The 18,528-nt window shown below is 45.1% G+C and overlaps 1 protein-coding gene across 1 annotated transcript; it reads left to right on the top strand.

Moving 5' to 3' along the window:
• The first annotated feature begins 4,187 nt into the window (after window positions 1-4,187).
• LOC143975980 (vomeronasal type-2 receptor 26-like) lies at window positions 4,188-18,138 on the top strand. The gene is made up of 2 exons (XM_077478508.1): window positions 4,188-4,311; window positions 17,222-18,138. The coding sequence occupies exons 1-2, from the start codon at window positions 4,188-4,190 to the stop codon at window positions 18,136-18,138; spliced, it is 1,041 nt and encodes a 346-aa protein (XP_077334634.1).
• Window positions 18,139-18,528: the final 390 nt, after the last annotated feature.

Below are 18,528 nucleotides of genomic sequence, written 5' to 3'. Positions count from 1 at the left end.
TTCCCTGTATGCTTTGCTCCCTGGTGGTAATCGAGTCTTAGCTGGCACTAGAGGAAAATAGACTCACTGCAACATGGAGAAAGAACATTACCTCCGTAGAATAGAAAGTCTGAGAACAGCAGAATAAAAACAAAAGCTTGCGATCGAGAGATGAAACAAAGGAAAAGAGATAGATAACAGGTACATTCTACTTATTATTAAACATATTACATGTATTTCATGTTATAAACAATTGTGTCACTTTAACTGTACTGAATGCTATCAATTTTTCGAGCTCCCTTTAGTTTTGGGGGACATACTAACTTTGAAACTACACGGCTGTAATAACATGTGTCTTTTTTATTTAATTAGGGAAAGTTGCACAGATATATCAGGAAAGTTCATTATATGGAACCATCCGAAGAGGAAATCTACATTAACGAGAGAGGGGAAGTGCCCTCCGAGCAGATTTTAGGAAACCTAATATATATTAAAAGTAATCACCATCAAATATTAAGCAACGTTTCTATTAAACCACTGGCCAAATTTAGAGACTATCCGGAACTTGATAGACTTTTGAACGTTAAACCAGAAGACATCATATGGAAAAGGGACACAGTAAGAATAAAAAACAAAATAAAAAAAAAACGTATATTTATTATCCATCTATAAATATTTAGGAACTCTGGGCACAATTTCCGACTCTGTATTTTCCGCTTTAAGATTTGCGGTAAAATATCTCATAGCATTTTTCTAACTTTTTATATAAGGCAGTGGAGAAGAAAACTGTCAGGTTTTTTTTGCTAATAATCAGGGATTTTTTTCAGCGGGAACGTGGGGGAACGCAGTTCCGGCACCTCCTCGACTGACTGTATGTAATGGCAAGGGGTGCTGGGGTGTGCTTTTCTTGATATCATCACCAAGTTCCATACAAATTACTCAGCACTACAAAATTATACTTGGTTCTGTATTGTCTAAAGGCGACGGTACTAGGAGGTGGGTAGGGGATGGAACCAAGGGACGGTGCTCAGAGGTGGGTAGGAGATGGAACCAAGGAACGGTTGTCAGAGGTGAGAAGGGGGTGGAACCAAGGGACGGTTCTCGGAGGTGGGTAGGGGATGGAACCAAGGGACGGTGCTCGGAGGTGGGTAGGGGATGGAACCAAGGGACAGTTGTCGGAGGTGGGTAGGGGATGGAACCAAGGGACGGTTGTCGGAGGTGGGTAGGGGATGGAACCAAGGGACGGTGCTCGGAGGTGGGTAGGGGATGGAACCAAGGGACGGTTATCGAAGGTGGGTAGGGGATGAAACCAAGGGACGGTGCTCGGAGGTGGGAAGGGGGTGGAACCAAGGGACGGTTCTCGGAGGTGGGTAGGGGATGGAACCAAGGGACGGTGCTCAGAGGTGGGAAGGGGGTGGAACCAAGGGACGGTTCTCGGAGGTGGGTAGGGGATGGAACCAAGGGACGGTGCTCGGAGGTGGGTAGGAGATGGGGAAAAGGGGTGACTTGGAAAAGGGGAGTTCCTGCACTTATTGTCTGAGAAAATAATAATGATGTAAAATGGTTTAAACTGTAGAAATATACCGACTCACTGAGTCAGTGCGCTCCCTGCATGTATCCCTCCCTTAATATCAAAGAAAATAGGTGACTGGAATACCAATAAGACCAAAACTGCTTTCAATACATGTAAATGCAAAATATCTTTATAAACGAAAATAGTATAGAAAATCACACACATATAATACTCTTCTTCAACCAGTAAAAAAAGACTACGTTGTCTTTTTTTTTTTGGTGGAAAAATTAAAACATTATATATATATATATATATATATATATATATATATATATATATATATATATATTTATAGATATCTATCTATATCTCTATATCTATAATGATATCTCTATCTCTATCTCTATATCTCTATATCTATAATTATATCTCTATCTCTATCTCTATATCTCTATATCTCTATATCTATAATTATATCTCTATATCTCTATATCTATAATTATATCTCTATATCTCTATATCTCTATAGCTATCTATAGAAAAAAAAAAAATATATATATAGATAGATATTACACGATATTTGTGCAGCAGTCTTTCAAATGCATTTTGTTGGGAAAAAATACACTTTCATGAATAAAAAAAAAAAAAACTAAACAGTAAAGTTAGCCCATTTTGTATTGTATAATGTGAAAGATGATGTAACGCTGAGTAAATAGATATGTAACGTGTTGCTTTTAAATTGCGCGCACTCGTGGAATGGTGACAATCCACAGTACCTAAAAATCTCCATAGGTTCTGCTTAAAACAAAATCAACGGTTACCAGGTTAGAGTTACAGAGGAGGTCTGGTGATAGAATTATTGCTCTCACTCTGACAATCATGATGATACCTCGCATGTGTGAATTGAACATTGTTTACATTTGCGGGCCTGACTTGTGTTAATGTGTTTTCTTTTCTGCGCGAACACACAGGGGGTGGGGGGTGCTTTAAAAAATAAAATAAAAAAATTCTTATTTATTTATTTTTTTATATTGTCCCTTTAAATAAAAAAATAAAAATGATCAATTTTATTGCTGTCACAAGAAATGTAAACATCCCTTGTGACAGTAATAGGTGGTGACAGGTACTCTTTATGGAGAGATCGGGGGGTCTAAAAGACCACATATCCCTTTTTTGCACTTCAAAGTATTCAGATCTCCATAAACAATGATTCTGAATACTGTCTTTTTTTTTTTTTATTGACGAAATTGGCAGCAAATGCCACCGAATGTCTAAGCTGTCTGAGACACTCCTCATGATTGGCTGGGATACAGCAGCGGAGCCATTGGCTATCCATAAAAGTCAGTCAGCCAATCAGGGAAGAGAGGAGGCAGGGCTAGCTTGGGGGGGGGGGGGGGGGCTCCGTGTCTGAATGGACACATGGAGTGGGATGGTACGAAAAATCCCAGTATGACGGGGGGGGGGGGGGGGTGTCTCAAATCTTGTAGCTGCCAGATGAAAGCGCTCAGCCTACAAACACACGTACGGGCACGGTAAGGAGGATCCTCAGATGAGCACAGCAAGCCCTCCCGTGGGACATGGGATGACGCTCCTATGAGGATGCTTTGTAGCTGAGCTGAGCTGTGTAAAGGCTAGACAGCGACAACCGCAAGGGGGGAAGGAAGCCAAAAAAGCCAAGCAGGCAGACTAGGAGCCGGACGCACTGGGTGACGTCAGACTTTGATAAAGCGCTGAAGAGTGAAACATGTAGCCACGGCTTCCCCTGAGCTTATGATGTTCCACTGCTGATTACCGATGCGTTCCTGTTTCCGGCTCCCCTTTGTTTCCGTGGTAACACTGTCGTATCCCAGTGCGTCTGGCTTCTAGTCTGCCTGCTTGGCTTTTTTGGCTCCTTTCCCCCCTTGCGGTTGTTGCTGTCTAGCCTTTGCACAGCTCAGCTCAGCTACACAGCATCCTCATAGGAGCGTCATCCCACGTCCCACAGTAGGGCTTGCTGTGCCCATCTGAGGATCCTCCTTACCGTGCCTAAAAAGATCTCAAATTTTGTGCGACGGAAATTCCGATGGAAACTGTTCCGATGGAGCTCTACACACGGGCGGAATTTCCAACAAGCTCCGATTACATATTTGCCGCCGGAAAGTCCGACCGCGTGTACGCGGCATAATACTAATATATCTAACATTAAGACCCCTTTCACACCGGGGGCATTTTGCAGGCGCTATAGCGTTAGAAATAGCGCCTGCAATCTGCCCCCAAAAACTGCTGCACCATTGTCTGTAGTGTGAAGGCCCCGAGGGCTTTCACACTGGAGCGGTGTGCTGGCAGGACGTCAGGGAAAAGTCCTGCCAGCAGCTTCTTTGGAGCGGTGAAGGAGCGGTGTGTTTACCGCTCCTCCACCGCTGCTTCCCATTGAAATCAATGGGGCAGCGCTGCAATACTGCCGGCAATATGCCACTATTTTAACCCTTTCTCGGCCGCTAGCAGGTGGCAAAAGCGCCCCGCTAGCGGCTGAAATGCGCCACAAATCCGACGATAATATTTTGAGCGGGGTTTTACCGCAGGCGCTATGGGCACGGCAGTGTGAAAGCCCTCTAAGTAAAAAAATTGTCTTGTGAAAACTTGAAATAACAAAGTAAAAATGTGAAAATATTTGATTGTGAAAATATTCTTCTGTATATTTTATTGCATGTTCAAGATGCCAGAATCGCACTGCAATGACAGATGTCCTCCCGGGTTTAGAAAAGGTTTTACTACAAGTATCCATTTCTGCTGCTATAACTGCGTCCCGTGTCCCGAGGGGGAGATGTCCAATGTAACAGGTGAGACTGGCCAAAAGTTAATAGCAGAAATAAGCACAGCCCGTACACGAGCGGAGCATAGGGGCAGGGCTGGCATGAGTAGAAGTGGACTGCAACCATTGGCTGAGACAGCTGGGGGGGCGGAGCCAGCGCGAGGATGCGTGCGCGCGCTACGCCCCAGCGTCCAGTTTGGTTGAGGAAGTTCCCGCCCTCCCTCCCTTACATCGGACGGAGTGGTTACGATGGGGACTCCGGGGGGGGGGGGATCGACAGGCTAACTCAGTTTATTTTTCAGGTTTCCGGTGTTGGATGTCGTAGCGGTTGGCGGGTGTTGGTCGATGCAGGTACAGGAAGATAACCCCTCCCCACAGAGAAGTTGATGCGGGACCCATTGGAGATATGGGCTCGTTGATGATATGCCATATAGTGAGGGTTGATATGGCAGATGGTGAATGGGTGCACTGCGGTAAAAGAGTTGGCTGTCTTTGAGCTAGCATGTCAGCTTGAGGCCTATTTAAAGGAATATTACCGCAGTGCTTGGTTTGGATCGATATGCTAATGGGGTGGGGAGGGGGAATTTCCTGCAGATGACTAACGCGCTCAGGTTTTTGACGTTTAAATGATGTTTGTTGATATTTTGTTGATATTTGGTTTATATTTTGTTACATGTTAAAACTATTATTTTGATTAATAAAAGAGGCTACGGCCACAAAATACTCCATAAAGGAAGGTGTGGTCTCATTTAATGGGAAGGGGCAAGGTATGGAGTTGGGTGGGTGGCACAGTAGCGAAGGTACATCAGTCATACTATAGTCATGTGATTAGCAATCCAACAAATAGAATATGTGAGATGTTTTTATTGACTTGTTTGTAAAGGTTCAAGCCAAGGCTTCTGTCCTAATTGATTCACTATTTATTGATTCTCTAACCTTAAAGCATTCATGTGTATATCAGGTTTTCTGTCACGTATCTGGTTGGAGGCGGAAGTTCTGACAGGGCTTCCCTTGCAGGGTGCAGGGGTTGTCAGTTGCAACAGGCTGAGCGATGCAGCAATGTCTGCTGGATGGATGCTGGACAAGCAGGAGGCACTGCTAGGCAGGAGCCCCACAGCCACATCCGATGAGACTCGGCAGAAGGGGGAGCTGGAAGCAGGGTCAGGAGCCAGGCCAGATGTCATACATGAAATGTCAGCCAGGCATAAGGCAGCAAGCAGAGTCAGGAGTAAGCCAGGGTCATACACTGGTAATCAGGCAGAAGAGCAGTCAAGGAGCAAGCCAGGGGTCATACACGTGTAGCACTTACCCCCGAAGGAGCTGCTAGTTTTATTGGGCTTACCGTTACCTTCTTGAGTGCTCCTCCGTCTAGGGGTTCCCATGGTAGATGGCCCAAAGAAACTGTGGAAACTGACACTGAATCTTCTTTTCGGTTATTTATTTGAAGCAGAAACAGAGTGTCACAGGTTAGGGTAGAGGGTTAAGAACAAGTTCAGGTACTTTGGACTGCAAAAATAGAAAGTCTCTTATAGAAAAGATCCAGAGAATAGCAACCGTTTTTCACAGCTGGATTTTACAACCCCCCGATAGATCTCCTCTCAGTAGGCCTGGCAGCCAGCAGGATGCTAAGGAAAGTCTCTGCCACAGACTTGAGCATAGAATACTTGAGTAAAAGTCTCTGCCACAGACTTAAGTGTAACTGAGGGACATAGACAAATTAAAAGAGCTATAATACGATACCAGTATCTGTCAGCCGATCCGGCAATACCGTATGAGTATAGATCCATGTAGCGTCCTCCAACTGAGCCTCCAGGCTCCTTCAGAGAAGCCACTCTTGCGCACGGCCTTCTCCTGAAGAGTCCTCCCCTGGGGTTTCTCCAGTTGCTGGGCCTCTCCCTTAGATGAGACGGCACCAGACCACCTTTGAATCAATAGGCCCCGAGATCCATTCAGGCCTGTCCCTGCAGTTGCGTTGCCTTGGGCCAGCCAGCCCCGAGACTTGGAAATGCATGGTTCCGCACCCCAGGCCAGGAGGGCCATGGGGCTGGTCAGGAGGACCAGAACCAAGCAGACAGAAAATATTCTCCAGGACCCCTGAACACGTGATGTCTGTACCTTAAATACCACCTCCCAGAATGCACAGCAGGAGAGCACTCCCACTGGGTTGGTTCCCAAAGAAACGTGGCATTTAATACACCCAGCTAGACTGTGTTCTTAACCTTGCCAGCGGTGTCAGCGACACCTGCGGCCAAGGAGAAACCCAGTGCAACCCAACTGGACTGGTACTGAAACCATAAATTTAGTAAATTAGCGCCAAAACCAAACTGTGGTTTCAGGAACGTTAACTTTGGAAAAAGCCATAGCGCCTGCTCGTCAAGAGCCAGCGCTACACACGGATCAGCAGGCGGAAGCGGGGTCAATGGAGCAAGCCATGGGTCAAAGCCAGGAATGGACACAAGACAGGTCAAAGGCAAGCCGGGTCGGTAACAGGAAATTCAATCAAGAACAAGAACACAGCTGGAGCTGAAGATCCTCCAGCAACTAATGGCTCATGCTGCCGGCTTTAAATAGGCCACCGGGCATCAGCATCTGTCACATATTGCGTGCACTTTGGCGCACACGCGTGCGCAATGGCACATGGATCCTCACAGCCATTCCTGCTTGTGCGCACATGCGTCTATGCATTGGCCAATATCTATGTGCCAATCCTCAGTTTTACTGGGCGTTAGTGAATGTGCCGGCCCTTCTACGCACCGTTCTCTGACATTTCCTAATACCCGACACCTGCTCTGGTCTGCCCAAGGGCGGATCCAGAGTCAAGTCTCGGGAGGGGCACTGCCAGAAACGAAGATGTTGCTTACAGAACTCTAACGTATCGTACAGTCCTAAACTTGTCATTAGTACCGTGACAGTGCATATTTTTTAGCAATGATCACTATTAGTATCACTGGTCCCCAAAAAGTGTCAAAAGTGTTAGTTATTGGTCCGATCTCTCCGCTGCAATGTTGCAGTACCACTAAAAATCACTGATCGCCGTCATTACTAGTAAAAAGAAAAAATTTAATATAAATGCCATAAATATAGTTTGTAGATGCTATGAATTTTGCGCAAACCAATCAATATACACTTATTGGTATTTTTTTTTTCTCAAAAAATATGGAGCAGAATACAGATTGGCCTAAACTGAGGAAGCAATATTTTTTTATAGCAAAAGCAAAAAAATATTGTTTTTTTATTTTTTTTTTTTTTAATTCTTGCTCTTTTTCTGTTTATATCGCAAAAAAAAAAAAAAAAACGCAGAGATGATCAAATGCCACCAAAGAAAGCTCTATTTGTGGGGAAAAAAAGGACATCAATTTAATTTCGGTACAGCATTGATTGCACAACCGCGCAATTATCAGCCAGTCAAAGTAACGCAGCGCAGGATCACAAGAAATAATCATACATAATGGCACACATGTATTTTGCGATTTGTCACATAACATTCATTCATACTTTTACTCACATTTAGGCAATTCTTTTGGTAGTCTGGTGAGGGGATGGGTACCATTCCCATGCAGGAGCAATGGAGTGGAGATGGATGGGTCTGGGATGGATGGATCCAGCAGTAATCTTCTCAATATTCTATGTAGAATTCACTCTGTAGACTGCACTGCACAAACCGGTGGAGAAGATGGAGGAGGTGGGTGGAGCTAAAACTAACTCAGGGGTGGCAGAGCGGAGGCCTGTAGCGTGGACAAGATGGAGGGGGAGCTGGGTGGGTGGGACCAACAACGTCAGGGGCAGACTCCAGAACTAAGATTGTGCCACTCTGCAGGAAGACTTCGTTTTTTAGCTGAACAGCTCAAATACAGTGACTGTGATTGATTATCACAGTCACTCACTCACTGGCATAACATTGACAGACTCAGTCAGTCTGCTCTGAGCTCTCCCGGCCTGGCTGCTGCTGCCTGATCTGTTCTCCAGGCTCCAGCAGCTCTGCTCCGCTGAGTCTGTGTCTGACTCTGTCTCCCTCCCACGTGACCGGCGTGACCGTGACGTCACTCGTTGCTAGACGCCAGGCGGCCCAGTCGTTAGCAACGAGTGCAGGAGAGAGGCTCCACCCACCGCTGTTCCTCCTCCTCCTATCTGTCTGCTGGGCGTAATTACAAGTCTCTCTCTCTCTCTCTGCGCCGCTGCCCGCTGATCGGGTTATGTGAGAGAGAGAGACTCGGGCAGAGGAGGCAGCGGCACCGCACAGTCACACGCGAAGGAACAGAGCATTGAGAGCAAGTGAGAATGTGACAATGACATGTCACTGTCTCACTCTCACTGCTACTATCTCGGGGGGGGGGGGGGCAATTGACCCGTTGCCCCCCCCCCCCCTGGATCCACCCCTGGGTCTGCCTGATTATAGTTATTTGCTTCCTTCCCTGATCTATGTTCTAAACCTAAGACTCTGTCTTACGAGTTGATTATCTGCCTGTTCCTGTTTGATTGTAAGTGAAGTGATCCCGAAAGACCATAGACTGGGTGATCCCAAAAGGCCTGTAGCCAAATCCTACCTTACCATCAGTGGTCATTACCGGCCCCACCAGTGGTGCCAGTAATGACCAGTCACTCATAGAGCCTTCAGCTTGGTGAGAGCCCTCCACCACCTTCTGGTAACAGAAAGGACCAACCCCATCTTTAAAAAAAACAGCTTTTATATTTTACTACTGCTCTACTGTTATATGTTAAATAATTTTGTATACAGAAAACCAGCTATGTGGCCTCTTTGGAGCTTTGTTACTAGGCCAATTTTGTGATGTTGTGTAGGGATAAAAATACAATTTAACAAAAAATTGCTTTAAAGAACTACCTACCGGTTTATTTTGATGGTGCTGTTATCAACTGGAAGCTTATGACCATAGAGAGTGTAGTCTTTCTACCCCTGAGTAATCTCCAATGTAGATCCTTCTTTTATCCCCAAATCAGGTGATAGAATGAAAATTCCCAACACCTTTGACATCAGTAGCCCAGCTGAGAAGCACTATACTCTGATTAGTGTGATAATGCAGGACCCTGTGAATAGCCATAAAAGCGACACCGGATTCTCAAAGCTTCATTCTGAGAAGCTCTGGAAGGTTGCTTGTGAATGGAGAAAGTGTTGTTCTATGTTTTCTCCAGATTTGGTAGTTCTGGATAGTGGGCCAAGAGCTTGAAGGTTACAAAGAGTATTGGGGAGGACGGAACCTTCAATCCGGTGTCCAGGCTTCGTTAACTGCCAGCAGCCTGTTTTAGTACGATACAAAAATCGGTAATCTTAAATAAATATTAAATCATCAATCAAACATTTTAAGGGACAAAGAATGTCCTAGTGATAGAGATACTGTTGCCTCCGCAATGATAATTGTTCTTAGACATAGGTTAATGACATTCTAAATGCTGTAACTTTAATCTGTATATAAAAGTGAATAAACTGTGAGTTATTCATAAATGAAAGAATAATGGAAAAGAAGTTCATAGATGTGTAGCACTAACCCCCGAAGGAGCTGCTGGATATTTTTGGGCTTACCGTTACCTTCCGCTTCTCCTTGTTGCACGTCTAGGGGATGTCCCGTGGTAGGTGGCCCAGTAACTTGAGACTGACAATAGATCCAGTTGAATGGATTTTATTTGCAAACTTCAACCATTGAACAGTCTTTTAACTTGGGATCAGAGGGTTGGGAAAGGAAAGTTCAGGTTCTCTCAATGTCAAAGTCTATAAACATTAAGGAACTTGCTTACTTTGACTGAATCCAGAGAATAGCCATTCGCAGCTGGATGGTCACTCAGGTTGGACAGTCCCTCTCTCACAAGGTCTAGCAGCCAATAAGCTGCTTCCTCAGGAACAAAGTCTCTATCACCGACATTGTTGCAGAACATGTAGGGAAACTAAGCTGTAGAACACTTGTAGGATACCTGGATCTTTCAGCCAGCTTGGCGATATCCACAAGACCGGATTCTCTCGGTTACTTCAGCCCTTCCAGGCTCTTGTTAAGAAAACCAAACTCACACGTGGTGTTCTTCTAAAAAGTCCTTCCCTGGAATGCTTGAAGTTCAACGAGTCTCTCCCGAACCGGAGACGGCACCCAACCACCTCAGAATCCTCCTTTAGTTTCCCTGCCTCGGGCTAGCCAGCTCCAAGCCATCAGAATTGGGTGGATCTGCACCCCAGGCCATAGCCTTCCTGGGGGCTGATCAGGAGGACCAGGACCATGTAGTCAGCACAGCATACTGGACCGGAAACCCCAAGCCACGTGACGTCCTTGTCTTAAATACCCTCTCCCAGAGGACACAGTGGGAGGGCCACTCCCACTAACCTGACTCCGAGAGAGAGTAAATTAAGCGCCTGACTAGACCATAGTTACGCTCCTGCCACCAGAGACAGTGCCCCCTGTGGCCAGGCTGAGCATCTCGCAGCCCAGTCAGACTGACACAGAAGTCAAATTTAGGCAAATAGACCCAAACCAAACTGTAGTTTGGGTAAAGTTATGTTTTTTTTTTTTTTTTTTTTTCCATATCATTTTTATTGAAGAGTACAAAACAGAAAAATAAAGATTAACATACTCAGGCCCAGACTAGGCCGAGTTGCGATGGGTTACAACATACAAATCAGGTATTGTGAAAAGCGTAACGAGCTAGTACAGTACAAGCTATATATCAAAGTAAAAGTCCACAGCTGTGTAAACATATCATCAAGCATAGACATGTATCGCGAACGGAAAATATATCGCAACTTAGGCTGACCTTACATAAACTGTATCGACCTTAAGCATTAGAAAGTGGATTAAAAGCTTATTAAAATGAGAGAGAGGAAAGAACAAGGGAAGGAGTAGGAAAATAGCAAGAAGGGTAGGGTGTTTCAGGGAATAGTGTTAGAGTAGCCGAGCTCGAGTGAACAGGGGTGAGAAGTGATAGTCCCCACATGGACCTATGCTTCACTCATTTACCTTTCTCGCCGCGGCGAGCCAGGCAGACCAGTTTGTCAGATATTTTTTCCTAGAACCATCCCTAAAAGCTATGATTTTTTCATATTCTGAGATAACATTCACCTTCACAATCACTTCCCGGATGTTTGGGATATGTTTGGATTTCCAATTACATACAATCAGAGTTCTGGCTGCAAAAATAATATGCATTGCTATAGTCCTCATAGGTACCGGGTAATCGGAGATACCAATACTTAGTAAGGCTTTTTCAGGGGATGGCCTGGTCTTAACGCCTATGATTTTAGCAATTAAATGAAATACTTCAGCCCAGAAATTCCGCAGGCGCGGACACTGCCACCACATATGTAGCAGCGTCCCCACCTGGCCACATCCCCTCCAACAATCGCTGGACTTCTCATCCGAAAATTTAGCAAGAATATAAGGAGTAAAATGCCATCTCGCTGTAATTTTTGCAGCCAGTTCCTCATAGTTTGAACATCTGAAGAACCTGGCGTTGTTACTGAAGGCCTGTAACCATTGTTGCTCCGTGAATTTCTGACCCATGTCTTTCTCCCATTTCTCCAAATGGCCAAAATGGGAAAAAGAGGACTTATCGTTAAGTAAATTGTACATAATAGAAATGCCCTTCCGTCTAGGTTTGGACGAGGTCAGGAAATCCCACACTTCTGCAATAAATTGTATGCCGGACCTTCCTTTTTCCCGGTACCAAGACCGGAGTTGGCAATAAGTCAAAAACTCGGTCTGTGGTATGTGGTACTTGCTTTGAATGGCCTGAAACGGCATAAGGCGGTTACCCTCTAAAAGGTCCTGCACACTAGAAATCCCACTTTTATGCCACACAGTAAGGGAAATGTTCGGAATCAACCAAGGTAAAGACTCTAAAGGGATAGGAACCAAGGTGAAGGTGCTCACATCATGACATGATGTAAGAAGGTCCTTCCAGGCTCGCAAGGAAGCCTTCATTGTAGGATGGTCAGTATGAATGTGGAATTTATCGCAGTTAGAAGCTATCAAAAGGGAACGGAGCGACCCATGTGGTATCCCCGCTAGTTCTAGTTGACACCAAGGTTTCAATTCCTGGGTGGAAAACCAGTCATGGAGCTGCTCCAAGACTGCTGCTGTGGCGTAGTCCCGTATTACCGGTACACCTAGGCCCCCGGCATTTTTCTTTTTGCTTTGTAGGGTGGCAGGGAATCTGGCTCTCTTCCCCGCCCAAATGAAATTTAACATTTGTTTCTGTAGGGCTGTGAAGAAGTGATCTGGAATTGGTATTGGGAGTGCCCTGAACATATAAGTTAGCTTGGGGAGTAACAGCATTTTATATGCCGCTAAACGCCCATGCCACGAGATGTAATATTTTTTAAGTTTAATGATGTCAGATTGGAGGGAATCTAACAGTGGGGGGAAATTAACCTGAAATAACCGATCCGTTGTGGGAGTTAAGTTAGTGCCTAGATATTTTATGGAGTCTGATGCCCAGGGGTAAGGAAGAGCAGCTCGAATACGGGCTTTAAGACTATCATTTATGCCGATTCCTAGGATGCATGACTTCTGCTCATTTATTTTGTAATAGGAAGCTTCCCCAAATTTCACAATAATATTGTGTGCTGTCGTGATCGATGTGAGGGGATCGGAGAGCGTCAGGATGACATCATCCGCAAATAGTGAAAGTTTGTGTTGTTTTGCCTGGGACATGATGCCCTGCACATCCATATGTTGTCTAATTGTTTCGGCAAAGGGCTCCATTACTAGGGCGAATATAATGGGAGATAGTGGGCACCCTTGTCTAGTGCCATTGGAAATTTGAAATTGTTTAGAAAACATACCCTCGGTATATACATAGGCAGACGAAGCAGAGTACAGTGCTAGTATGGCCTGATGGATCTGGCCCGCCAAGCCAAACTGCTGGAGAACCTTGTTCAAATATCCCCAATGTATCCTGTCGAAGGCCTTCTCTGCATCCAAGGACAGGAGCAGAGAAGGCCTTCCGGACTTTTCAGCTGAGTAAATTAAATTTATTAGCCTCCTGGTATGCATCGTTGGCTTGTCTTCCCAACACAAAACCCACTTGATCATGCTTTATGAGCTTCGGTAGAAGGCCGGCCAACCTATTTGCAATCATTTTCGCATAAACCTTAATGTCGACATTTAATAAAGATATTGGTCTATAACTTTGTGGATGCATGGGGTCCTTACCCGCCTTAGGTAACGTAATAATGGAAGCAGTAAGCATCTCACTCGGGAAAGCGGCATTGGACATCGCAGCACCAAAGATTTGATTCATGTAAGGCAGTAGTTCGGTTTGGAATAGCTGGTAATATTCTGATGAGTAGCCGTCCGGACCCGGCGCCTTATTATGGGGCATACTGCATAAAATTTTTTTGATTTCAGGGATCGCACATGGAGCGTTTAACGACTCCAAGTCGCTTTGGGAAATTTTTGGGAGATTAAGCGTCTGCAAAAATGCAGAGATGGAGCTATCGGAAGGTTGAAACGTGTCCGGGTCATTTTTAAGGTTATACAGAGACTCGTAATAGTCACTGAATGCATCCGCAATTTCTTTAGGATTATGTACTATACGTTTTCGTAATAGGGTTGACCATGCAACCTAACTTTTTTTTGCACTATCCTTTCCCGAAGCTGGTCCGCCAGCAGTTTCCCTGCCTTGTTGCTATATCTGTAGTTGTGCGCTTTGATGAAACGAAGGCGGTTCTCCTGCTGGGAGACCAACATTGCACGCAGCTCTTGTCTAGTAGTGAATAGATCTTCTCTAGTTTTTTGCGTTGTGTTTAGTTTGTTTAAAGACTCTAGGTTCTTTATCTTCTCCAGTAAATCATTGAGCCGTTCCGTCCTTTGCCTCTTAACCTTAGCGCTTAGTTGAATTAACATCCCCCTCATAAACGCTTTGTGCGTATTCCAGAGGGTGAAGGGGTCCGACACTGATGGAGCATTACTTTGAAAAAATTCAGCTAATACTGTCTTTAAATACTTTGTATTTTCAGGTTGGGAAATGATGGGTACGTCATTTCGCCACCTATTTGCTCTCGTAACAGCGTCTCGCCCCCCCCACCCAAACTGAGATAGGCGCATGATCTGACCACGTTATAGTATGAATCTCAGATTTTACAATTTTCTGCAACAAAAACTTGTCAACATGGATGCGATCAATACGCGAATAGGAATGGTGTACATTTGAAAAAAAAGTATAGTCTCTTTCTGACGCGTGCTGACACCGCCAGACATCAAAAAGGTCCACCGCAGAGAAGATTTTGGATAAGTTCGGCCTACGAGACTTTCGGTTTAGTGGGTTAGAAATATCCAATTCACTGTGCATAATAGCATTGAAGTCTCCACACATAATAACATGTCCCTTTTGCATGGACGCTACTTTTTGTAGGATTTTTCTGCAGAAAGCTACGTTGGTTAGAATTTGGGAGATATACATTTATTAGGGTGTATGTTACTTTGGTAATCTCACATACAAGAATAATGTACCTGCCCGATTGATCCAAGTAGGAGTCTATAAGACTGAAGTGAATGGAGTTCTTAATCGCGATGGCCACACCGGCTTTCTTCTTTGGGCCGTTGGCCATGAACACTTGCGGAAACTTGCGATTAGTGAAGGAAGGGTGGTTTCCTGCCATAAAGTGGGTCTCTTGGAAGCACATTATGTCACATTTCAGTCTATCCGCTTCCTTCCATGCCATTTGACGTTTAAATGGGCTATTGAGCCCCTTGACATTAAGGGATGAAATTGTGAAAGCCATATTGATAACTGAATGGATCAATCTCCAACTTTGTTTGGACCGGTGGGGCCTCCCTATGAGAGGATACAGACAGGAATACCACTAGTGAATCTGACGCAGTAAGTGGAAAGGTCCAGACCTGTGCTCTCGGTCAACGTATAGGTAATGCCACAGTTAGGTACTGTGGTAGAATATTAGCTGAGTAAGATAGAATAACATAAACTGAAAAGAAAAGAAAAGAAAAAAGAAACAAAAAGATGGCGATTCTACACAGAATCTGTACTAGCGATATATCGCTAGAACTTGGGGGTAAGAGGCGGATTCTCTTGTAAACTTCAATCAGTAACGGAAAAACCAAACCCGCTACTAATTTCAAAAACCAAAAACAATCAAGATAGAATCAGCAGACCGTGCCTCGAACTTGTAGGCGATTTTAGTATGACCGTCACATTGAGTACTCAGCCCGTTTCAGCATCTGAGCTCGTATGGGTAGAGAGAGGTGATCCCCTTCTGCTGGGGCCCGTGTTCGGTGGGAGTAGAAGCTGCCATTCTTCTAGTAGATGGATACCTTCTGCGACTCTAGCCACTACATGTGATTTCCCTTCGTACGTAATGAGAAGCTTCGCTGGATAGAGCCATCTATAAGGGATGCGGTGGTTATGCAGTGGTTTAGTTATAGTAGCAAGCTGTCTCCGCTGCTGCATAGTATAGGCCGAGAGGTCGGCGAAAAATGACAACTCTTTAAATTCGGTGGGTAGTTCCTCCCTTTTTCTTGTCGCGCGTACGAACCTCTCTTTAATGTGGTAGAAGTGTATCCGAACGATCGTATCCCTAGGCAGGTGCGTCGGAACACTCTTCGGTCTGGGCAGTCTGTGAATACGATCGATCACCAGCTCCTCTACTTGTGAATCTGGGAGTGCAGCTTTCATCAAGTTGAGAAAAAATTCTCTCAGCTCCTGCGGTAGGACGGACTCTGGAATCCCACGAATTCTTACATTGTTGCGCCTCGATCGGTCCTCGAGGTCCGCTAATTTCGCTCTAATGGCCACCATGTCCTCATCTCTGTCGTTATGTGCGTCCACAAGCTCATTAAATGTTTGGGCGAATTCCCCCATTTTTGTTTCTACATGTGAGACTCTGTTAGTGACTGCCTGCACCTCGGATTTAAATTGTTGAGTAATGGTCATAATGTCTGCATGTAGTGTGGAGCGCAATGACACCAACATGTCCTTTAAGGTGGTATCCAACACTGGCTGATTTAACGTGGGAAACTCAGTTATAGAGTCCTGCAGCTCTCTTGTATCATCCAAAGATGAATTGAAGGCACTCACCTCCTCTGTATCTGTTCCGTGTGTCTCCCTCCTCGGTTTGCTTTTTGCTGGGCTTGTGGATGCAGAGGTGGATATAGAGTTCGGCGCGGACACCGCAGTTTGCGTGTCCCCCTGATCTGAGTGCCGGTCCGTCCATGTTCGCTGCTGCTGTAGGCCTCGTGCGCGGCCGCCATCTTGGGCTGGGAGCTGGCGCTGCTGGACAAAGAAATCCAGCATTTTGCCCGGTTTCATATGGCCTTTTCTTTTCTTAGAGGGCATCCTAAGTGGTTCACGCAGGTGCTGGGGTGGTTTGATGCTGAGAACGAGGGCTGTCGTCGCTGTAAATCGCCTTATTTGCTCGAGTCACGGCGGAGCTACTCCTTCAAGCGTCCATCCGCTCCGCTCGTCGGCCACGCCCCCCGGTAAAGTTATGTTTTGAAAAACAAATAGAGTGTGCTCTTCAGGAGCCCGGCGCTACAGATGTCTTAATTATTTTTGTTTTTCATCCTTTGCGGGGCATTTAAAACCAAAATAGGGAACTTAAGAATTGGTGAAGGTTCTTGTGTTAGGCAATCATGCGCTTTTTCTGGTATGAGTGTTGGTGGAGATTTAGCTCGGTTTTGAAAATAGATCTAGTAGTGTTGTTCGGAAAAAAAATACACATTTGTGTTAGTTTCCGTGGGATGTAGCGGTAATTCTTGTCTTGAATTCTACACTGATTTATGTAGGCCTATCGAGTTTTGAATGTATATAGTTTAGAAAACATATCGTTTGTTATTTTATACACATGGTGTCCAAAAGATTTATCACAGCCTAGTTGTAATGCAAAATAAAAGTATTATTTTAGGATGAATAATTTTGCATTTGTATGTAAATATTCTGCCCTTTTTTGGCATAAATAAATTGTTTATTTTCCTTTTTCATTACAGATAGTAGAAACTGCGTCAAATGTCCTGATGAAGAGTGGCCAAATGAGAGGAAAGTGAAATGTGTTCCCAAAACATATGAATTTCTGTCCTATGAAAATGAAGTGATGTCCTTAATTTTTTTGTCAACCTCTTTAATATTTGCAATGATAACGTTATTTGTATTAGGTATCTTTATTTATCACTGGAACACTCCAGTTGTGAAGGCCAATAACCGGACTGCGAGCTTCATCCTCCTGACCTCCATCTTGCTGAGCTTCCTCTGTGTCTTCTTCTTCCTCGGATGTCCTGTGGATATAACCTGCATGCTGAGACAAATTTCATTTGGGATCTTCTTCTCCGTCGCTGTGTCTTCTGTTCTGGCCAAGACCACCATTGTCTGCATTGCTTTCAAAGCCACCAAACCCGGTAGCTCCTGGAAAAAATTGGTCACTGTCAAAGCATCCAATTCTATGGTTCTGATGTGTTCTTCTGTCCAAGTTCTGATCTGTGTTATTTGGCTGTCGGTGTCTCCTCCCTACCAGGAGTATGACATGGACTCCTATCCTGGGAAGATCCTCATTCAGTGTAATGAAGGGTCAGTTATCGGGTTCTACTCTATGTTGGGTTATATGGGGTTTCTGGCAGCTGTGAGTTTTGTTCTGGCTTTCATGGTGAGGACATTACCGGACAGTTTTAATGAGGCCAAGTACATCACCTTCAGCATGCTGGTGTTCTGCAGTGTCTGGATTGCCATGATCCCGGCCTATCTGAGCACCAGAGGGAAATACATGGTGGCTGTGGAGATATTCGCCATATTGGCCTCCAGTGCTGGGATATTGGGTTGTATATTTTTCCCAAAATGTTATATTATAATTTTGAAACCTGAGCTGAACTCCAGGAAAAAAAGCATAAAACTGAAAACCAATCTGTCAAACTGAACAATGCCTTGACCAGATTACATAATTTATTTAATAAAATCGCTTTTAGTTATTAAAATACTGGGGGCGTGGCTTGCCGGCCGAGGAAGATGGCTGCCTAACTCCTCAGCTCCGTCGGACCACGGCCTAATCTTCTGCCTTTCCCTGCCGAGCGGCGTTCATCTACCCTCCTATACATGGGGACTTCTTCCCGTGGCACTTCGGGCTCCCGCTCCAGGTCCCCGAGGGGCCCAAATCACCGTGCGACCTACAACATCCCGGAGATGTTCCGCACTCAGAGGCCCAATATGGCGGAGGGTTCCCCTCCTGAGGTGAGGAACAACGAATCCATTATTCTCACTCCCTCAGAACGCAACTCCACGCGACTGCCCGTGCCATCTACTCCCCCTG

This window comes from Lithobates pipiens, unplaced genomic scaffold (assembly GCF_037356315.1).
Source record: "Lithobates pipiens isolate NorthernLeopardFrog02 unplaced genomic scaffold, aLitPip1_a1.2 Scaffold_13, whole genome shotgun sequence".
NCBI classification, from domain to species: domain Eukaryota; kingdom Metazoa; phylum Chordata; class Amphibia; order Anura; family Ranidae; genus Lithobates; species Lithobates pipiens.
Note: the sequence above shows the minus strand (reverse complement) of the source record. Positions and strands in the feature narration are given on the sequence as shown.

Bases quoted from the DNA above. Each gene is read 5' to 3' on its own strand.
- LOC143975980 (XM_077478508.1), top strand. From the start codon at position 4,188: ATGCCAGAATCGCACTGCAATGACAGATGTCCTCCCGGGTTTAGAAAA. The intron at 4,312-17,221 runs GTGAGACTGGCC...TTTTCATTACAG, and splicing joins GGAGATGTCCAATGTAACAG to ATAGTAGAAACTGCGTCAAA.